The 23,950-nt window shown below is 45.1% G+C and overlaps 1 protein-coding gene across 7 annotated transcripts in view; it reads left to right on the top strand.

The window, feature by feature from the left end:
* LOC139411440 (TEA domain family member 1b) overlaps positions 1–23,950 on the top strand; it is a 63,726-nt gene that overhangs the window by 2,990 nt on the left and 36,786 nt on the right. For all 7 annotated transcript variants that reach the window (XM_071157814.1, XM_071157816.1, XM_071157812.1 and 4 more), the window contains exon 3: positions 22,835–23,087. In XM_071157814.1, the coding sequence (XP_071013915.1) occupies positions 22,886–23,087 (202 nt within the window). In that variant the 5' untranslated portion in view covers positions 22,835–22,885. The remainder of the gene's footprint in view (positions 1–22,834; positions 23,088–23,950) is intronic.

Below are 23,950 nucleotides of genomic sequence, written 5' to 3'. Positions count from 1 at the left end.
ACAAATCAAAAACTGAACAATTGGGCGTGCAAAATTATTCAGCCCTCCTTTGTAGCGCCACCTTTTGCTGTGATTACACCTGTAAGTCGCTTGGGGTATGTCTCTATCAGTTTTGCACATCGAGAGACTGAAATTTTTTCCCATTCCTCCTTGCAAAACAGCTCGAGCTCAGTGAGGTTGGATGGAGAGCATTTGTGAACAGCAGTTTTCAGTTCTTTCCACAGATTCTCGATTGGATTCAGGTCTGGACTTTGACTTGGCCATTCTAACACCTGGATATGTTTATTTTTGAACCATTCCATTGTAGATTTTGCTTTATGTTTTGGATCATTGTCTTGTTGGAAGACAAATCTCCGTCCCAGTCTCAGGTCTTTTGCAGACTCCATCAGGTTTTCTTCCAGAATGGTCCTGTATTTGGCTCCATCCATCTTCCCATCAATTTTAACCATCTTCCCTGTCCCTGCTGAAGAAAAGCAGGCCCAAACCATGATGCTGCCACCACCATGTTTGATAGTGGGGATGGTGTGTTCAGCTGTGTTGCTTTTACGCCAAACATAAAGTTTTGCATTGTTGCCAAAAAGTTCAATTTTGGTTTCATCTGACCAGAGCACCTTCTTCCACATGTTTGGTGTGTCTCCCAGGTGGCTTGTGGCAAACTTTAAACAACACTTTTTATGGATATCTTTAAGAAATGGCTTTCTTCTTGCCACTCTTCCATAAAGGCCAGATTTGTGCAATATACGACTGATTGTTGTCCTATGGACAGAGTCTCCCACCTCAGCTGTAGATCTCTGCAGTTCATCCAGAGTGATCATGGGCCTCTTGGCTGCATCTCTGATCAGTCTTCTCCTTGTATGAGCTGAAAGTTTAGAGGGACGGCCAGGTCTTGGTAGATTTGCAGTGGTCTGATACTCCTTCCATTTCAATATTATCGCTTGCACAGTGCTCCTTGGGATGTTTAAAGCTTGGGAAATCTTTTTGTATCCAAATCCGGCTTTAAACTTCTTCACAACAGTATCTCGGACCTGCCTGGTGTGTTCCTTGTTCTTCATGATGCTCTCTGAGGTTTTAACGGACCTCTGAGACTATCACAGTGCAGGTGCATTTATACGGAGACTTGATTACACACAGGTGGATTGTATTTATCATCATTAGTCATTTAGGTCAACATTGAATCATTCAGAGATCCTCACTGAACTTCTGGAGAGAGTTTGCTGCACTGAAAGTAAAGGGGCTGAATAATTTTGCACGCCCAATTTTTCAGTTTTTGATTTGTTAAAAAAGTTTGAAATATCCAATAAATGTCGTTCCACTTCATGATTGTGTCCCACTTGTTGTTGATTCTTCACAAAAAAATACAGTTTTATATCTTTATGTTTGAAGCCTGAAATGTGGCAAAAGGTTGCAAAATTCAAGGGGGGCGAATACTTTCGCAAGGCACTGTATAAGCTTAAAGCTGTTATTTAAACAATAATACAGCGTTTTCCCCGTCCCTGTTTTGCTAAAAAAGCTAAGAGAAAGCTGGAGAAATGTAACCACTCTCAAATTCATAGACAGAGCTATGGATGCAAGGACTGACCACCCATTATATGAAATATGTAGTTTAACCAGGTTTTGAGGCTATACAGTGTTTGTTTACATTTGCATTGTTTACAAACATTGGAGTTAAACAAGCTTATATTTTGGGTTCCGGTGGGGTACGACAGTAGACCTAATCTCATACACATTTATAAGTTATATTCTTCAAGAATCAATGGGCATACAGTGACTTTGGGAAGTGTTCAGACCCCTCGACTTTTTCCACATTTTGTTAGGATACAGCCTTATTCCAAATTTGGTTAAATATACCTATTTTCTCAGCAATCTACACACAATGCCCCAAAATGACAAAGTGAAAACTTGTTTTAGATTTTTTTGCAAATGTGTTAATAACAAAAACAAAAATACATTATTTACATAAGTATTCAGAGCCTTTGCTATGAGACTCGAAATTGAGCTCAGGTGCATCCTGTTTCCATTGATCATCCTTGAGATGTTTCTACAACTTGATTGGAGTCCACCTGTGGTAAATTCAATTGATTGAACATGATTTGGAAAGGCACACACCTGTGTATATAAGGTCCCACAGTGCATGTCAGAGCAAAAACCAAGGGTACCAAAACATTTCTGCAGTATTCTTAAATGGAAGATGTTTGGAACAACCAAAACTCTTCCTAGAGCTGACCGAACTGAGCAATCGGGGGAAAAGGGCTCTTTATTTAACTAGGCAAGTCAGTTAAGAACAAACAATGACGGCCTACCGGGGAGCAGTGGGATAACTGCCTTGTTCAGGGGCAGAACGATAGATTTTTACCTTGTCAGCTCAGGGATTCGATCCATCAACCTTTCGGTTGCTGGCCTAATGCTCTAGCCACTAGGCTACCTGCTGCCCCAAAACCTTACAACCATCTCTGCAGCACTCCAACAATCAGGCCTTTATGGTAGAGTGACTAGGCGGAAGCCACTCCTCAGTAAAAAGCACATGACAGCCCGCTTGGAGTTTGCCAAAAGACACCTAAAGACTTTCAGACCAAGGGAAACAAGATTCTCTGGTCTAATGAAACCATAATTGAACTCTTTGGCCTGTATGCCAAGCATCACGTCTGGAGGAAACCTGGTACCATCCCTATGGTGAAGCATGGTGGTGGCAGCATCATGCTGTGGGGATGTTTGTCAGCGGAAGGGACTGGGAGACTAGTTCAGGGTCGAGGTAAAGATGAACGGAGCAAAGTACAGAGAGATTCTTGATGAAAACCTGCTCCAGAGAGCTCAGGACCTCAGACTGGGTCAAAGGTTCACCTTCCAACAGGACAACAAGCCTAAGCACACAGCCAAGACAATGCAGGCGTGGCTTCGGGACAAGTCTTTGAATGTCCTTGAGTGGCCCAGACAGAGCTTGGACATGAACCTGATCGAACATCTCTGGAGAGACCTGAAAATAGCTGTGCAGCAATGCTCCCCATCCAACCTGACAGAGCTTGAGAGGATCTGTAGAGAAGAATGGGAGAAACTACCAAAATACAGGTGTGCCAAGCTTGTAGTGTCATACCCAAGAAGACTCAAGCCTGTAATCGCTGCCAAAGGTGCTTCAACAAGTACTGAGTAAAGGGTCTGAATACTTATGTAAATTTGATATATCCATTTTTTGGTTTTAATAAATTAGCAAAAAACTATAAAAAACTGTTTTTGCTATGTCATTACGGGGTATTGTGTGTAGATTGATGAGGGGGAAAAAACGATTTAATCAATTTTAGAATAAGGCTGTAATATAACAAGATGTGTAAAAAGTCAAGGGGTCTGAATACTATCCGAATGCACGGGTATATCATTAATTTATAATTTACAAAATGGATGTAGCAACTAAGGATTCTAGCTTAAAACATGCTCAAAATTGTGAGTTTTTGAACCCTCAATATTCAGTAGTAGTTGTACGCAGACCACCTCTCTCTGAATACACATGCCTTTTTATAGATCCCACCGCTCTACTGTTTTGGCTAGGAATGTGGAAGTCTCAGGGCCGGGAAAAGAAGAATATAGTCTTTCACTTGTGAAATGTGGGGAGAATATGTGCATTGCTGAGGCATTGAGTGGATTGGATTACTTCTGGGAGCAGAGAGAGACCCATTGTCTTTCCTGTTGCCAAGACTGAATGTGTGCGAGGCTGTTGAGCTGCTGAGAGCAAACAAGCCAGTTCTCATTGACATCTGCTTGGGTCATTTTCTGCACCTGTATGAAAAAATGCAAATATCAACATTTGCTCTAGCTTGTACTGCTCTGAGATTTCATGCCAATGACTATTTGTCAACTTGTGATTCTACGTCCTGGCCAGGCCAATGTTGGGTCAAAAACAGGCTGCGCTGACTATGACACCATATGGCTCTTGTATGCTTCTGATAAGCTATCTGTTCCCTTACCTTATCAATAGCATTTAATATGGCCTCCCGGGCGGCGCAGTGGTTAAGGGCGCTGTACTGCAGCGCCAGCTGTGCCATCAGAGTCCCTGGGTTCGCGCCCAGGCTCTGTCGTAACCGGCCGCGACCGGGAGGTCCGTGGGGCGACACACAATTGGCCTAGCGTCGTCCGGGTTAGGGAGGGATTGGTCGGTAGGGATCTCCTTGTCTCATCGCGCACCAGCGACTCCTGTGGCGGGCCGGGCGCAGTGCGCGCTAGCCAAGGTTGCCAAGGTTGCCATTGGCTTCCGGGTTGGATGCGCGCTGTGTTAAGAAGCAGTACGGCTGGTTGGGTTGTGTATCGGAGGACGCGTGACATTCAGCCTTCGTCTCTCCCGAGCCCGTACGGGAGTTGTAGCAATGAGACAAGATAGTAGCTACTACAACAATTGGATACCACGAAATTGTGGAGAAAAAAGGGGTAAAAAAAATAAATAAATAAAAAGCATAATATGCTTCATATTTGAGTCAACTTGTGATTCTGAGCACATGCGTGATTTCTTCTTGACTTGAAATTCCTGGCCTTGAATTGCACTTCAAGGTTTACTAAGCGAACAAATACGTTCATAGTTTTGTAAACAAGTTCACATAGACAAGGCAACAGGTATGAATGAACCACACATGGGCATTACCACATCATTTACAATCAGCAAGCTGGTTTTTCCCTCTGTGGTCATGGGTCATTGTGAACATGTAAACTGTAGTGGGATTACAGCCCAAAGCAAACAGGCACGTCCTGTCGTTTTAATATACTACTAAGTCATAATTTCCTATTAAAATCCATCTGCGGTCAAAACTAATTAAGAGTTATCATAGGAAAAAAGAATGCCATGGAAACTGTTGGATGTTTGAGTGCATTGGTTTTGTGCAGGGGGATTGTGCTTGGGCTGGTGCCACATATCAAGTTTTCCTTCACAATGTTATTTTATGTATTTATTTAGTAGTGTAGGTTGGCATGGAAGACATTTATTTTCTTCAGAAAATCTATTATTTTTCAATCCTCTTACATTTGTTGCATTCTTTAAGAAATGGAAACAGCTGTTAGGAATAAAGGCCTAAACTGATCAAAAGCACAATTACGCATACCCAACAAATATTTTCTATTTCCTGTATGATAACAGTCTGAGAAATGCCTTGTGGGAATCAGAATGGCACAAAGCATTCCTTTATCTAATCAAGGGAAGAATTGATGAAATGAAAGGATGCTGCTTTTGTTATAGCTACACAAAACAAGAGGAGTAGGGCGAGTAAAAGAGATGTGATCTGTCATTTAATCTGGACACAGGGTCGTTAATTGTGTAATTACATGCAGACATTTAGCAGGGGAGGGACTCATCGCCACATCATTGTGTCTGTGATCGGATAGCATGCTTCACTAAAACACACTAACGTACTGCTGGGTTCCAGTCACTCTGTACCCTGAGGTAAACTCTGTTCTAGAAAGAGAATTTTGCAGTATGGTCTGCTGCTCAACAGTTTCAGTAAGGCCGCAGAGAGGCCGATGTAGAGTGCCACCAAAAACGAAAAGCTGGCTCAAAGCCACTGACGTCATCTAAGTAAATCTGCTTCAGGACTGCAGTCATAAAATGACTGCCAGCTAGAGTGCACTTTGGCCTTGTCAACTGCCTTTGCAAGTGTAATTCACTTTTTCTACATATGTATAATTATGACAAACAGCTTTTGTATTAATTTGTTTGTCCCGCTTTGTCTTTTGGTATATTGACCTTTACCTCATCATATGTTAATTTTCAAAAGGTCCAAAGCACTTTCTCTCTAGATAAGTCAAAGAGTCAAAGAAATCTTAAAAAACTAAGTTGTAGAGCATTATGCTGCCATACTGTTGCAGGAAATCTGGGGAAAATAAGAAGGAAAGAGAAAAATAAAATGTAAGAGCTTTCCTCATCTTTAGAAGTCATACAGTAAAGAAACCACTGTTTCAGCACTTTACAATTATAGCCTCATAAGTCATACCATATGTCAGCCTCAGTCAGTTTCTCAGGAAAGTCGTCTTAATCGCGTCTTATTAAACTGTAATGATTTGGAAGTTATTGGGAAATTGTTATAAGTACCTTCCCTACTTTCACACTTTCCGAACTCTTCTTTTTTGGATGGGAAAAAGTCATTTAAATGAGTTACCACATTACCAGACACACATGAGAAGCAATATCTAATCCATGAATCATTAGATGAGTCAGTTCCTGAAACCACTATAAACCTTCAAGTTGTTGGCCACAGCTGAAAGCAGGAAATCCAGGCTTCAATAACTTCCTTTCCCAGTGCAGGCTATACTAGTGGTTTAGTGCCCACTAGCAATAGGAAGATGTACGCCCGTAGAACAAAGGCCCTCAGTCACTTCATTTACTGAAACTGTTTATAATTTGTGGTCTGTATTCAAATGTGGGCTGACCAGGCTCTCTGGCACCGTATTCCCCAGTCCTCTCCTGTAATAAATCCCTACAAGGCCTTTCATTAATGGCTGCTGTATTGTTATCATGGCCGACAGAGATCAGGCAGGCTCGCTCTGCCCTGAAGCTGCCCTGGATTCAGCCGAGGCACAGATAGACTTTGGGTGAGCTCCCAACATTAGTATGCACTCTGTGCCCAGTGAATGAGTTTGAACTCTAGCCCGAAGCACAGCATTCGTAGGTTTCCTTACGGCTTAGATCTGTGTATGTAAATACTACTGTAAGCATGTTTGGCTGGGAAACATTGGTCTAATATGATTACACCTCATAAACAGTTTTAATTGCTCCGTCTGAGGACCATACAGTACATGTTGCTTTGGTCCATTTTTGCGTTGATGCTGGATGTGGCTATGGACTACAGCATGTTTAGACATTCCTTGCATTTATTAAAAATGTTGTCTCAAAATGTTCTGACAAAGTTGTTTGTTTTGGTATCGTTTTGCCCTGACAAATAAATTATATTACAAGGTAAGCACTTCAATAGAGCTCCTTACATTTTGGGCTTCAAATAGGGAAATGATCATTGTCAATGTAAAACTTAGTTTCTTTCAATAACTGTTCAATGGTTTTTGTTTGTGTACACTGCTTGCTTAATTGAAATAGCTCAAGGAAATGAATTAAAGCTTTGTGCTGAAGTTGGGTGAAAAATTCAGTTGAGTAAATCAGAGTTTGAGAAAACCTTGAGTGAGGTTTGAGCTTTTGTTTGACACTGGCAGATTTATATGGTATTTGTTTCGTACAGTGACTCAATATGTACTTAACCAAGCCAGGTCAACAAGGAATTTTCTCCATCAAATTACCTTGGAGCTTCATGGGGGATGATGTGTCTCATCTGGCCAAGCCTTCCTTTAAGTACCAATAAACTGGACAGCATCCGCCACACAATGAACAGCAAACAATAGTTTCTAGAAAATTCCATTTTACCTTTCTACCGGTAGCACCTTGGGCTGGTTTATGGCAGATGGAGGCCCAAACAGACGTCCTTCCTGAGATGGAGGGCTCTGTGATGGTGAGTGTGGTGTGGAGGAGCTGGATGCAGATGGTGGTCTTCATGCTCATCACTGATTTGTTTTTTCATGCTTATCCACAGTGTCCTGACTGAGCCTGCGCCCAGCCTGAAGCCCCCAGACTGCTCTGCTCTCATAACTGTCAGGGGATCCTTTATCTGCCAGACGTTTATTTACAGCTTTAATTTCCTGCGCTTTATGTGCTCCCCCTTCTCTCCTCACTAGTGTGACGCGACCATGTGCAGACGTTGGAATGCCCTGCATATTTTTGACGAACAGAAGTTTATTGCGTCGAATGCATTGATTTCCAACATTGTTGCGGTTGGATGGCATGTTTTTATGTCATGGATTTGTAGTTCGTCATTTCTGACGTGAAGAATGTATCATGGGCACATTTTTTAGCAGATCAGTTGCTAATTTTCTGAATAGACATCTACAGTAAAAGACTGATGGAAATTGGTCCCTTGTACTCCCACTGTATCTGATGTGTCTAGAAGGTGCTACTTGATTCTGATACGTCGTGAGGCAGGTGGGGACTGGGAGAGCTTCTTTGACAGTGCCTGTAAATCAATCCCATTCTCTACCGAGTAGAGATTGATCCCCGAGCGGGCGGCCCGTTGGTCGGGCGCTCTAGGCCTCACATTTGAGTGGGATATTATCAGACAGATTCACTACACCCAAGCCTGCTGGTTTAAAGAGGCATGAAATAAACGCTTGGCCATTGCCAATAACAGAGGGAGCATTAGCGAGCTACTCTACTGAACCTTTTGCTCCCTGCATTGGGAGATTGGTATTGAAAACCGTGTTCATTCATTTCATCAGCACTCCATACCCAGCAGATTTATTCATGAAACCTGGAGGAAAATCCAATACTACGTAGATCAATCGGTTTGTCCCTGTGTACGGCTGGACATTCTTGTGTTCCCCTGCACACCTTGTCATTTTCCTCTCCTTAAAGAGGCTACAGCAGAACAGAAATTGTGCCAATTGGACATTTTTTGCACAATACTGGTGCACTGGGTTCGTCAGTCAAAACTTGCGTCCATAGTCATAGATGGGGTAAAGCTTTTAATAAGCCTGTTTCAGAAAGAATAGATGTCTAACAGAAGAAACGTCATATTTCGATGTTGCTAGGTGTGCATCTAAGAAATGAAAAGAAATGTAAAGCTTTCTGAATGTTTGAATTGTATCATTTCATGAATGTTCTAGAACTTTATATCTCAAGGTCCATACCGTACAGAAAGGGTTTCTGCTCGTCATTCTTGATACATGCCATTCCAGTTATAATGAACATGTTTTGATGAAGCAAACTGTAAATGGAATCTCAGTAATGTCCCATCATGGTAATATGCATAATTGGATACTTTTTGTTCCTAACATGAGGGCTTTGGCATACATTCAACATTACTGAAATAATTAGCCGAAGCCCATGGTACGCCTTTAAAACTCACAGCGAACATTGAGTTTTGTAATCACATGGTAATTATAGTTCTCCACAGTGCAGGCTTAACTACTATGGGTCATTATGGGGTGCGCAAAAGCCATTCACAGGATCATTATTGCACCCTCTGAGATAACAGCACAAAAGGACTCCACATGGAAAATTACATTTGAGACCTCTCATCTGCTATTTCATTACCCAGGTCTGTATGATCGGTGAAATGGGTTCTTTTAATTTAAGGAGCTGGATTCCATTTTAGCGTGAACGAGAGTGGTTTATGTAATCTGCCGATAAGTGTCATCTCCCATAATGCCATGTCACAACTATGGCCCAACCCTTGCCAATGCATTCACTTGTTGCCCGCTTTTGTCCTTATCTTGCTAATAAGACCATTTCCATGGTTCCGACCTTGGTGTGATAGGAGTATGCAATTATCTGTTAAGGCCCCAAGTGTTTCTACAGGTGACATTCCTACCTCTCTCTTTGGCCAGGATAATTAGTGTTCAGATTCTCAGACACTAGGAGACCAGCTCAATAGGAAACCTCACAGTCCCCATGTACCTCTCACATCTCAGGACTATCTGATTGATGCCACATGGTGTTGAAGACCTGGCATCTGGGGACAGGGATGGAGATGGAATCTGGGCGCACATAGTTTTGAGCATGACTTCTGTGATGCACTCTCTCAATCGAGGTTTCAGGAGTATTTTTTCACAAAAAAAGATGTATTTACTAATTCCTAACATCTTTTAGTTCTCTATTTATCACATTTGACTGTCGACAGCATTATTACCTTCAAAACAAATTTGAATGGTCACATGCGCCGAATACAACAGGTACAGCAGACTTTACATTGAAACGCTTACTTTCGTGCCTATTCCCAACAATGCAGATTTAAAAAGTACCTTCTAACAGCATCAGTAATGGCTGTTCTTCCTTGTGGGCCTGGTAGCTACTGGAGGTTTTGTGATAAACAAGGTGTAACATGGTGTCCTGGGGATATGTGGAGTCTATGAACACCAGTAACAGGAATACACAAGGAGATGGGTCTGTTCCATGACAGCCTGTGTGATGAGGTGATAATGATTCTCACTGCCACAGAGTCTTCTGCAGGAATACAAGAACCCGGACCCACTCAGCAGAGAGTGAGCAGACACAACAAAATATGCACACTCTCACACAGATGTGTGCCATTATAAATGTGAAAGGTCGGTGGAGATTATGGGGTTATTAAGGGGTTATTTTTAGGTTAGCTTAATTGAGTAGACATTTTATGATTGTAGTTTGTAGAAATTATTTTGAATTGATCCAATAACCTTATTCATAATCCTTGGCAATAACCTTATTCACAAGAAGCTTGTTTTAAAACATATGGGTTGGAATGTCCTCAACATAGTTGTACCGTAAATTAAAATGTCAAACCAAGCCATGGAGTTTACTAGGGTTACAAAGACAATGGAATCAGAATATAAAATATTGTATAGAATATTAGGAACACCTGCTTTTTCCATGACATAAACTGATCAGGTGAAAGCTATGATCCCTTATTGATGTCACTTGTTAAATCCACTTCAGGGTAGATGAAGGGAGGAGACAGGTTAAATAATGACTTTTAAGCCTTGAGACATGGAATGTGTGTGTGCCATTCAGAGGGTGAAGGGGCAAGACAAAATATTTAAGTTCCCTTGAATGGGGAATGGTAGTAGGTACCAGGCACACCGGTTTGTGTCAAGAACTGCAGTGCTGCTGGGTTTTTCACGCTCAACAGTTTCCCGTGTGTATCAAGAATGGTCCACCACCAGAAGGATATCCAACCAACTTGACACAACTGTGGGAAGCATTAGAGTCAACATGGGCCAGCATCTCTGTGGAACGCTTTCGACACCTTTTACAGTCCACGCCCTGACAATTCAATATTAGGAAGGTGTTCCTAATGTTTTGTATACTCAGTGTAGATGCTTATTATCTGTCCAAAAGTAATCTTGTTGTAGTTGTATTGTCATTGCTAAGGAAAAGCAGGACACAGAAAACATTCAATTATGGGAAGAATGTCTCCCCCCTGAATATTGTACATTTGACAATCTCAAACTTTGTTCCGTAGTGGTTTCCTTTGTTAGAGAAATCTCTTTCCTCCATCTTTTCCAATGACCTTGAGAGAGCGTGACACGTAAAATTGGCCCAAAGTGAAATTCTATGATTGTCAACATCTTTTGAATTGTCCATCCTATATTACTAGTGCAGTGAGCCGAGTCTTTGCATCTTTGGATAGCGCTATTGCCTTTGGAGTTCCAGTAAGCGAGTTTTTGGCAAGCACCCAGATTAGACAGTTGACTTCTCTAGGGACTTTGTTTGTGTCATGTTTTATTACAGAATAGGGTTGAATTTTTTCCCCCCCTGTATTTTACAAATGTTTACAAAACCCGGTATTTCCTGCCAAAACCGGAAGTGTCATTCGAAAGCATTATAAAGCATGTCTGGATTTGATTGGAGCTTTGATCAGCATGAAAATTCCAACCTGATGCTACCTGAGCCTGATGAGACATACATTAAAGACATTTAACGAGTCCAAGCGTAAAAAAGCCCAAATGCCGTTATCCAATACATACAGTGTCTTTGGAAAGTATTCAGACTCCTTGACGTTTTCCATATTTTGTTACGTTACAGCCTTATTCTAAAATGGAATAGATGGTGAGAGACAGAATGCGAGAGAGTGCTTGCGTGTGCACTGATTTAAAGCAACGATATTCGAGTGATAGGCTTTTTTAAAACTCTGCAGCTGTAATTAAAAAAATATATAATCTTTACAATTAAAAAACAAGCTGACCCCCGAAAGCCAGATGGAGATGGGTAAATTAGACGCCAATTCCGTCTTTATATTACTGTAGCATAGACTATTCTGCAGCAAATGTAGGCCTACCTGTCACAAGAAAAAAAGTTACCATGATGAGATGGTAAGTCTACATGCATTGTGAACTGCGCTCCATACTGAGATGGACTGTCTGTCCCCACCCTCAGCGTTGATTCATCATGCAGAGGCCGTAGAGAAGCCAGATTTAGGCATCGCATTTAATTTAACAGTTGCACTTCACACCATTGTCACTTGTGCTCCCTCTCCGGCCTCTAGGTCACCACTCTGCTAGTTATGGGTCACACCTGTCACCATCGTTACTCGCACTTGTGCGTCTTCAGACTCACCTGGACTCCATCACCTCCCTGATTATCTTCCCTATATATATGTCACTCCCTTTGGTTCCTTCCCCAGGCGTCATTGTTTCTGTTTCATGTCTGTGCGTTGTTCGTGTTTCTTGTTTTGTATTATGTTTCGTTTATTGATTAAATCACTCACTCCCTGAACTTGCTTCCTGACTCTCAGCGCACTCGTTACAACCGTGCTGTTCATATAAATAATTTATTATAATTTACCAGTTTCTCATACTTATTTATCCCGGGAAAAGGGAGTGGTTTTGAGCGGTAAATCCTGGAAAATTTCAGTAACCAGGTTCCCGCCATTCAACCGTATCACTGAACTCTCTGAGGTATAAGTTGTCATTTTCTTTGTTTATGCATGTTGATAAATTGATTTTTGCCCTGATTCGCTCTATCACTCTCTTGCTTTCTAACTTTATTTTTTATATCATTCTCTCTCTCCCTCCTTCTCTCTCTCTCTCACTCTCTTTCTCTCCCTGTGTCTCTCTCTCCCTCTTTATCTCTCTTGTGTAATAATGGATGAGACACATCAGTGCCTTATCATCCAACCAGAACAGATACCAGAAATCCTGCCATCAAACAACAGTCACGTGGTGTATCCTGTTAAGCTTCCATCATTTTGTTTTACAGATCCAAATCCCCAATCCTTGAACTGTTGGTGTGTGTGTGTGTGTGTGTGTGTGTGTGTGTGTGTGTGTGTGTGTGTGTGTGTGTGTGTGTGTGTGTGTGTGTGTGTGTGTGTGTGTGTGTGTGTGTGTGTGTGTGTGTGTGTGTGTGTGTGTGTGTGTGTGTGTGTGTGAGTTGTGAAAGAGGCGTGTAGGGGCACATCCTGGCTGCAATGATTGGGGAGACTTTTCAGAGAGGGGTACAGCCTCAGGAGAACCTGTGAACACACACACAGATACAATGAACACAACCTTTTGGTGAGTGAGGAAAGCTATTGAACTCCACTATGATATTATAGGCACATCAGTACAAAATTATATAAACATAGGCCTGGCTTATGACCGTGCCACTGAGATTTAAAAGCATAGAATTTGCCATCCACAGTGTTAGGCTCTTAGAGAAGGGAAATCCTAATTTCCAATTTTATGTTAGAGTAGACACGATGCAAGAAATCATCCATTGTATGTGAAGAGGGTTATAGGAAAATGTGTGTGGAGAAAAGTACACACTTTGAGTACACACTGTTGTTTCATCATTGATTTGATTTTTGGGAATTAAATTAATCAAATTAATTTAAAGTGGTCGCATTATAGTCATCACATACTTTTCATGTGGGGTTTTGTTGATGTCTGTGTTCTTGTCCATTAGTCTTGATGACTGAAACAGTTGGGCTTAGTTGAGTTGGGAATTTGATTAGAGTTTTACAGAAATATTTCCAGACATTCAATTAACTGTAATGACTCACAAAAGCCACAATGCTCTTTACCTGCTGAAGGTTGCAGGTGTTCGTATTGTTTCACCATTTTTGTACTATTACGCAGAAATATATGAATGGAGCCAGATTGAGAAGCTCCCATCTACCATACAGTTCCATTATTACAGCCAAATGCATTTTAATTAAGCATATTTCTACTTTGTAGACATGCTGTAGGGCAGCTAATGCAATGTTGCTCTACCAGTCTAGCTCCATAATTGTATTGAAAAGTGTGCAGCAAACACCTGCTTATAGTGATACGTTAGTGCACACCAGATGAAATTATCATGTTTGTTGGTGGGCTATTTTGTTTTGAGTGATGTACGATCGTGAGAAAGCACCTCTCCCTGGGTGGGAATAGGATTTGTCTGTAGCCTATGGTGTCCTTGTTCTGGGTATGTCTGAAATGCTTTCCCTGCTTTGAGAGCGAGGTGTAGCAACAGCAGCCCAGCCACAGTATATTGTTGCATGACTAATCTCTGTCTCCCATCTGCCACTGGGGCCTGGACAAACATCACCACTTCAGCATCATCTGGAGACATATTGCACTAATCACAACACTCGTCTCTCTCCCGGTCCAAACACACAGCCAGCTCAGCATAGCATACCTGTTATGGCTAAAGCACCCAGGCACATTCTCCTATGAGTGTATTTATACATAAGGCTGTGTAACATAGACTAAATATTAGAGACACACTTGTTTGATTGCTGTAAAAGAGTTCTTAACAACACAGTGCACTTGGCATGGTTTGCATTTGGATTTGGCTCAGTTCATCTACATCATGTTCTATTGGTAAATGTATTTCCCTTGCCTTTCATTACTCAAGTCTATAGGGGACAGCAATGATTTATGTTCGTCATGTAAGTGTTTTAGGGATGAAAAGTCAAGGTCTTGGGAGTCAGCAAATCCTCCATTCTCTCCTATCAAGAAAGATAAGTGTTTTATTTTCTGTTTGCAAACATGCCTGTCACGTATTCACAAGGTAGGTGGAATCAAGCGCAGAGAGCAGGTGCAGTGAGTCGATAGTTTTTATTCTCCGGAACAAACACTGAAAACCCGAAAACACGGGTGAAATAATCCAACACAGGATTAAGAGATATCGGAGCAAAATAGCACAATACGTAATAACTAAAATACATGAAACCAAAACAATCCCGCACGAAACAAGGGCGGGACAACCTACTATAAATAAGGACGTCAATAAACTAAAATACACACAGGTGAAACTAATAAGACAAAACCAACAGACAAACGAAAAAGGGATCGATGGTGGCTAGTAGGACGGTGACGACGACCGCCGAGCACCGCTCGAACAGGCAGGGGAGCCAAACTCGGCGGAAGTCGTGACAGTACCCCCCCCCTGACGCGCGGCCCCCGCAGCGCGCCGCCACCGTCCTCGAGGACGACCCGGAGGACGAGGTGCTGGGCGATCCGGGTGGAGGCGGTGGAAATCACTCAGGAGAGAAGGGTCCAAAATGTCCCTCACCGGAACCCAGCATCTCTCCTCCGGACCGTACCCCTCCCAGTCCACGAGGTACTGTAGGCCCCCCACCCGGCGTCTCGAATCCAGAATGCCCCGAACTGTGTACGCCGGGGACCCCTCGATGTCCAGGGGGGGCGGAGGGACCTCAGGCACCTCACCTTCTTGCAGGGGACCAGCCACCACCGGCCTGAGGAGAGACACATGAAACGAGGGGTTAATACGGTAATACCTAGGAAGTTGTAACCTGTAACACACCTCGTTTATTCTCCTCAGGACTTTAAACGGCCCCACACACTGCGGCCCCAGCTTCCGACAGGGCAGGCGGAGGGACAGGTTCCGGGTCGAGAGCCAGACCCTGTCCCCCGGTGCAAACACGGGGGCCTCACTGCGGTGTTGGTCAGCGCTCCTCTTCTGCCGTTCGCCCGCTAACCGTAGTGAGTCCTGAACGGCTTTCCATGTGTCCTTGGAGCGCTGTACCCATTCCTCCACCGCAGGGGCCTCGGTCTGGCTCTGATGCCATGGAGCCAGGACCGGCTGGTAACCTAGCACACACTCAAAAGGAGACAAGTTAGTTGAGGAGTGGCGTAGGGAGTTCTGAGCTAGTTCAGCCCAGGGAACATACCTTGCCCACTCACCAGGCCGGTCCCGGCAATAGGACCGCAGAAACCTGCCCACCTCTTGATTTACGCGCTCCACCTGCCCATTACTCTCGGGGTGAAAACCTGAGGTTAAGCTGACCGAGACCCCCAGTCTCTCCATAAACGCCCTCCATACTCTGGACGTGAATTGGGGACCCCGATCAGAAACGATGTCCTCAGGCACCCCATAGTGCCGGAAGACATGGGTAAACAAGGCCTCAGCAGTCTGCAGGGCCGTAGGGAGACCGGGCAACGGGATGAGACGACAGGACTTAGAAAACCGATCCACAACGACCAGGATTGTAGTACTTCCCTGGGACGGGGGAAGGTCGGTAAGAAAGTCCACCGATAAGTGTGTCCACGGCCGTTGTGGAACGGGGAGGGGTTGTAATTTCCCTCTAGGCAAGTGCCGAGGAGCCTTGCTCTGAGCACACACGGAGCAGGAGGAGACATAAAATCTCACGTCTTTAGCTAGCGTGGGCCACCAGTATCTCCCTCTCAGACTCCGCACTGTCCTCTCGATGCCCGGATGACCCGAGGAGGGGAGAGTATGAGCCCACCGAATCAGCTTGTCCCGGACCCCCCTCGGTACGTACTGGGTTCCTACCGGACAGTTGGGGGGGGCCGGCTCTGACCGTGAGGCCTCCTCTATCTCTGCGTCCACCTCCCATACCACCGGTGCCACGAGACATGACGGTGAAATGATGGGAGTTAGCTCAACGGGCCGCTCCTCGGTATCATAGAGGCGGGACAGCGCGTCGGCCTTGGTGTTTTTGGAGCCGGGCCGGTATGAGAGGGTAAACCGGAATCTGGTAAAAAACATGGCCCATCTAGCCTGACGTGGATTCATTCTCTTCGCTGCCCGGATATACTCGAGATTACGATGGTCAGTCCAGATGAGAAAGGGGTGTTTAGCCCCCTCAAGCCAATGTCTCCACACCTTCAGAGCCTTGACTACAGCTAACAACTCCCGGTCCCCCACATCATAGTTTCTCTCCGCTGGGCTGAGCTTGCTCGAAAAAAAAGCACAAGGGCGAAGTTTGGGTGGCACGCCCGAGCGTTGGGACAGCACGGCTCCGACCCCAGCCTCGGACGCATCCACCTCCACTATGAACGCTAAAGAGGGGTCCGGATGCGCCAACACGGGTGCATTGGTGAACAGCTCCTTCAAACGAGTGAATGCTCTGCCCGCCTCTGCTGACCAGCGCAAGCGCACCGGTCCTCCCTTCAGCAGCGAGGTGATGGGAGCAGCTACCTGACCAAAACCCCGGATGAACCTCCGGTAGTAATTGGCAAACCCTAAAAACCGCTGCACCTCTTTCACCGTGGTCGGAGTCGGCCAATTACGCACGGCGGTAACGCGGTTATCCTCCATCACCACCCCAGAGGTGGAAATACGATATCCCAGGAAGGAAACGGACTGTTTGAAAAACTCACATTTCTCCGCCTTGCAATACAGATCATGCTCCAGCAGTCGCCCAAGTACCTTACGCACCAGAGACACATGCGCCGCGCGTGTGGCAGAATAGATCAAGATGTCATCGATGTACACTACCACTCCCTGCCCGAGCAGGTCTCGGAGAATCTCGTCTACGAAGGATTGGAAAACGGCTGGAGCATTCTTCAACCCGTATGGCATGACGCGGTACTCATAATGACCAGATGTAGTACTGAATGCAGTTTTCCACTCATCCCCTCCCCGGATACGCACCAGATTATACGCGCTCCTCAGGTCCAGTTTTGTGAAGAAGCGCGCCCCGTGAAATGATTCCACCGCCGTGGCGATGAGAGGTAGTGGGTAACTAAACCCCACTGTGATGGAATTTAGACCTCTATAATCAATGCACGGACGCAGACCTCCATCCTTCTTCTTCACAAAAAAGAAGCTCGAGGAGACGGGTGATGCGGAGGGCCGAATGTACCCCTGTCTCAGTGATTCAGCAACGTATGTTTCCATCGCTACCGTCTCCTCCTGGGACAATGGATACACGTGACTCCTAGGAAGTGCAGCGTTCTCCAGAAGGTTTATCACGCAGTCCTCTCGACGATGAGGTGGTAATTGGGTCGCCTTCTTTTTACTGAAGGCGATAGCCAAATCGGCATATTCAGAGGGAATGCGCACGGTGGAAACTTGGTCTGGACTCTCCACCGTAGTCGCACCAACGGCAACTCCTCTACACCTACCTGAACACTCCTCTGACCACCCCTTAAGAGCCCCCTGTCGCCAGGAAATCACCGGGTTGTGTTGAGCTAACCAGGGAACCCCCAACACCACCGGAAACGCAGGTGAATCTATAAGGAACAGACTAATCTGCTCCTTATGATCCCCCTGCGTTACCATGTCCAGTGGCACCGTAGCCTCCCTAATCACTCCTGACCCTAATGGTCGGCTATCTAATGAGTGCACGGGGAAAGGTTGATCTACCAACACCAGGGGAATCCCTAGCCTTAACGCAAGCCCACGATCCATGAAATTCCCAGCTGCGCCTGAATCGACTAGCGCCTTATGCTGTAGAGAGGGGAAAAACCCAGGGAAAGAAATCAAAACATACACATGACCGACAGGAGGCTCTGAGTGAGTCTGGTGCTTACTCACCTGGGGTGATCGAGCAGTGCTCCGCCTGCCATCCCGACTCCCAGACGAGTTCCTCCAGCACCGGTCTGACGTGTGCCCTCGTCGACCACAACTGGTACAGGAGGACACTCCTCCTCCGGTCTCCCTCGAAGCTGCCCCTCCTAATTCCATAGGGATAGGGGCAGGAGGGCTGGGAAGTGGAAACGACAGGGCCTGATCCGAACGCCCGCGAGCAGCCAGCAGATTGTCGAGACGGATAGCCAAGTCAATGAGCTCATCCAGTGTGCAGGTGGTGTCCCGACATGCCAGCTCCCTGCGGACGTCCTCCCTGAGACTGCATCTGAAATGGTCGACCAAGGCCCTGTCGTTCCATCCTGCTCCTGCGGCCAGGGTCCTGAACTCCAGAGCAAAGTCCTGAGCGCTCCTCGTCTCCCGCCGCCCGACCCTCCGGTGGATGGTCAAAAACAGCTCGGAATCGGCGGGTGAACTCTGGGTAATTATCCCTCGCCGAGTCCGGGCCATTCCATACTGCGTTGGCCCACTCGAGGGCTCGCCCAGTCAAGCAGGAGACGAGGGCGCTCACGCTCTCCTCTCCAGAGGGAGCAGGACGCACGGTAGCCAGGTATAGCTCCAGTTGAAGGAGGAAACCCTGGCACCCGGCCGCCGTTCCGTCATACTCCCGTGGGAGCGTCAACCGCAGAGCCCCGGAGCCAGATGTGGTCACAGGAACAGGAGGTGCTGGAGAAGGGGGTGCTGGTGATGATGTGGGAAGACCACTCCTCTCCCATCGATCCATCCTCTCCATCATTTGGTCCATGGCAGAACCAATCCGATGGAGCACGCTGGTGTGGTGGAGGACTCTCTCCTCCATCGATGGGAGAGGAGACGCGGCTGCTCCTGCTGATTCCATGGGTGGTGCGGGATTCTGTCACGTATTCACAAGGTAGGTGGAATCAAGCGCAGAGAGCAGGTGCAGTGAGTCGATAGTTTTTATTCTCCGGAACAAACACTGAAAACCCGAAAACACGGGTGAAATAATCCAACACAGGATTAAGAGATATCGGAGCAAAATAGCACAATACGTAATAACTAAAATACATGAAACCAAAACAATCCCGCACGAAACAAGGGCGGGACAACCTACTATAAATAAGGACGTCAATAAACTAAAATACACACAGGTGAAACTAATAAGACAAAACCAACAGACAAACGAAAAAGGGATCGATGGTGGCTAGTAGGACGGTGACGACGACCGCCGAGCACCGCTCGAACAGGCAGGGGAGCCAAACTCGGCGGAAGTCGTGACAATGCCCCTGCGTTTGTTTCTCCATTAAGACAGCTGAGTGACCATAGTTTAGAGGACGTTCATTAGAAGAATATTCAAGGTGTTCTATATTTGTCTTGTGTTTAAAAACATGTTTTATCCGTTAAAAAAAAAGTGCAAACTTTCAGCAAAGAATGTCTAGTGCTATGCTCCACTGATGATCTCACTCTGTTCAAAACGGCAAGAACGACTCACTTGTCAATGTCGAGAGATCAATGAAACAAAGGGTTATCAGTAATTGAAAGATGAAGACATACCCATCAAACTCTGGCTAATTGAGTGAACCTGACCTCATATTTCCTCAGCATGCTCAAGGAGGTGGTCATCCGCTTGGACCCAGAATTCATCTGGTTGTCGAGGTGCTCTCCTGAGAGATGCTCCTTATGGAATAGTGACAGAGGTCAATTATGTAGGGTGATTTATTACTAAGCCAAATGACTGCAGAGTCACTTCAGCCATGCCCAGTGATTAAGCTGTTGTAACTCAATAGATTTATCTGATGTTCTCTAACACTTGTTCAGGTTAATAGACTACAGCGTGCTAATGACAGTGTTAGGTTAAAGACATTCATTCAGGGGACATACGGTAGAGTGCTTCTGGCTGTGGTGTCTTGGTGGGAAATAAACTTCTTGACGCCCTTGACAATGTATTATTCCATTGAATTGACTTTGGCGAATGGTGGCAATAAACGTACCAATAACAAGAGAAATGTGTATTCTATGACACCAGTATGTCATAGAATTATGCGGACATTGATTATATCACAATGTAACTGCCACTAAGTAAATGCATTTCTAAATAGCATTGACTTACTGTAGATCTGTCAGCTGTACGACGTGGATGCTTCTACTGGCCAAGAGAGGTACTCTTGAGCCCCTTTGCTGCCTCAGTCTTTGAAGCTCTTTGTGATTACATGGCATGGAGTGTGTACCGCTGTTTCCCCCCTCAGAGTAATCCTTCAGCAGATGCGGCTTGCCACCATCCCCAGCAATGGATGGAGGAGAGAGGAAAGGTTTATTTATAGTGGTTATATTAACAAAATTAATTTAGAGTACCACTTAAAATGAATGAATTAGCCAACCAAGTTCTATTATACCATTTCAATGATATGTATTACCCCTCCACCCCTACCCCCCTCGATCTTTATACCCCAGATTCAAATATTTTCTGCTCTATTCTTTTCATCTAGCAATATGATAGGCCAAGGCTCTCTGCTGCCCTTCCCTAGCGGTAAATGCTAGTTGTGTTTGAGAGCGCAGCTTTTTTTTTTGGACAGGGTGGGGTGTTGGATTCAATAATTCATTGCACGCTTCAGTGTAACAGTATTCATTTCCTGGTGTGGCGCGTCAGGGGAAACCACCTGTAGAAGAGCGGGGAAACATCAGACCATTGTGGAATGAACATGGCCATGAACTCACTAAACACCCCTCCAAATATTAGTGTTGTTTCCCTCTTTTGGAGGGAAATCATGAGCTAGCATGGAAACCAGACGTGTCCAGACACTCACGTTAGCTCTCGCTCTCTTTCTCTCTCTCTTTCTCTCTCTCGCTCTCTCTTTTCTCTCTCTCTATTTTCTCTCTCTCTCTATATATATATATTTTTTCTCTCTATCTTTCTGAATGGTGAACCCCTGGAAAGAGTGTTCCCAGCCATTTAAGAAAAATAAATACTGTATCACAGAGAAGACTCATTTTTCAGAATCCCTTACGGCAATGGCATTGGCAATGACAAATGCAAAGGCGTTACTTAGTAAAGAAAAAATCTTGCTTGAGGTCAGGTATTACAATCATGACCGTGCTGCATGTGGTTACCGGTGTAGTTTATTATTCAGTCTGGGTGGTGGGAGCAGGGCTGGAGAAAAAGACCAAGCCATTTAGTGGTCGAAATGGACGTTTTTTCCCCTCCCTCATCAGTCTGTGAGTAAGTTCTGCAGAGTCAGCAGTCAGTTCACAAAAACAGAATTCAGTAAACGCTCCCTCCACTCTCTGGGAGGTTTTTTTCTTCTCCCAAACAGCTTGCTCCCATCCCCCCCCCCCTCTCCCCCCTCACGAACCGACATTCTAGAAGAAACATATGCTGCTAGTCCCACTTCACAACAGCTTGTGCAGCTTGAATAGGATCTTGCCTAGAGAGGAAGCGGTCGTCTGGAAGGGGAGAGGAGGATAGGGAGGGAGAGGGGAAGATAGGGAGGGAGATGGGGAAGTGTGGGGGGGGGGGGGGGGGGCGGGGTGCTAGAGTGAAGGGCTACAAAAACATCCACCAAATGAACTCCCCAGTTGTGATTTTCACCGTTAAAATTCAACTCAGCATGCTGAGATCATTGTCTACAGCAATATATAAGAATCTACATTGCTTTCATGAGTTACTTTGTGGACAATAGTTTTGATTGAGGAGAGATGGACCCTTTCAGTTTAGGTACTTTTCTGCCTCGAATTTAAATGTGATTTCCTCCTCCTTCGCTTAGCAGTTTGAATGAGTTTTTAATGGGGATCTAATTCAGAGCAGGTTGTTTACACAGCATAAATGCAAAGAAAATTGAGGAATCTCACAGTGGAATTTTCTGTCAAGGGAATTCACAATGTGGAAAACAGACTCTTTCCTGGAACAAAGAGGACAGGGGATATTTTTTTCCATTTGAAATTTAAAGTGGTACAGATATGGTTGTGTCCTTTCTTGAGTGGGCTTCTCTATTTCTTTTTGCCTCATAAACATTCTACAGTTGTCCTACATGAATTTCATCCAGATTTAAGAGTCTATTTGACAGTCCTGACAGCTGGTATTAAAAGGCTTCAACTGCTCCTGTGCAGGAGATGCCAGGTGCGCTGGATGTGTTTTAGGGTTATGTTCTCATTAGATATTTTATGTCTGCAGTCTTGTATTTTTTATTTGCCTGCTTATCTATTTTGGAAAGTAAAGGAGGGGATTCTACTACAACAAGCTAAAAATGGATCCTGTGATGAAGTCGCTGCACTTGACCTCCATCACATCATTTGTTTTAAATGGGAGATAACATGAAGTATTTTCAAGAGTACCATTTAAAATTTCGGACAAAAACTAGCATGAAGGAACGCTTCAGTCCCTTCCATGGCATCTAGTGAAACTGTACCACAGTCATCCTAATCCTAACATCATAGGTAGATAGCCAGGCCAAGAATCCTCTCTTGTTTGGCTCACCACACTATTGACCAGTGGCCATGAGCAGTGTGTTGTCGTCTTGGAGGCAGATGCCTGTGCTGTGGAGAGTGACGGATAGTTTGTGTTTGTTTATTTGGGAATTCCAGATCTATCCCTACTGTGCTCCAGGCTTCGGCTTGGAGATCCCAAGCACCACCATGGACCCCAGCAGCTGGAGCGGCAGCGAGAGCCCTGCCGAGGACATGGAGAGGATGAGCGATTCGGCAGACAAGCCCCTGGACAATGACGCCGAGGGGGTGTGGAGCCCCGACATCGAGCAGAGCTTTCAGGAGGCGCTGGCCATCTATCCCCCCTGTGGGCGCAGGAAGATCATTCTATCTGACGAGGGAAAGATGTACGGTGAGTACATGGGGTCAGGGATGTGGGTTGGTACATGGGAGGAAGAGCGACGATACCCTCCTTTGTTATTATATATACATATATATATATATATATTATTTTTTTTTACGTAGATTTTTTAAGATGGTAGTCACAACATTTCACTTTTAAAACCAATTGCATATCATCATTTCACACTCAAATAATCTTGGTATGGGAGCTTAAAAAGTGCCCAAAGTGACTGAGGAAGATTTTCAGAGAGATTCAGTGTTAATAAAGGGACCGTACAAGTGAAACAATAGACTGGGAGTGAAAATGTCAATCAGGAATTCATTTGTGGGACTTGCAGGCTGTTAAGGGCTCCTTGGCGGTAGCCATACATTCATGTCTCTTCTCTGCAGAAGTAGAAGTCTATAAGTAAAGCAGCATTAACTATTAGGCAGGGGCAGATGGTGCTGTGGCTGCCACCAGCTGTGGCTGCCACCAACCCCCCCCACCTCCCCCATTCCTGGCTGGGTGATGTCATGGAAAGAGGGAATATTTTCTTTCTGCAGTGTTGGACTCTCTCACAGCCTGTCAGTGTCAAGTGAAAGCAGAAAGCCCCTCGGGGTGTTAGTTTGCAGCTGTCATGTGACCCCTCCGGCCAAACCAAATGTAAAGTCTACGAGTTGCAGCGAAGCCCCCTCAGCTGCCGGTACAAAGAGGCTTCAGACCACATGACCAAGCAGCTCACCACCTCAGCACCACCTCCTCTCTCCCGCAAGCAGAATGGGAGTGCCATTCTGAGCATAACAAATAGGTTTGCCTAGCAAGTTTTAAATGATTAACGCCAAGGACAAGACTCACTAGTGCACAACTGGACACGCCAGTCTCATTTTTGGTTG

This window comes from Oncorhynchus clarkii, chromosome 6 (genome assembly GCF_045791955.1).
Source record: "Oncorhynchus clarkii lewisi isolate Uvic-CL-2024 chromosome 6, UVic_Ocla_1.0, whole genome shotgun sequence".
In the NCBI taxonomy this organism is placed as follows: Eukaryota; Metazoa; Chordata; class Actinopteri; order Salmoniformes; family Salmonidae; genus Oncorhynchus; species Oncorhynchus clarkii.
This window is presented reverse-complemented; position numbering and strand designations above follow the sequence as displayed.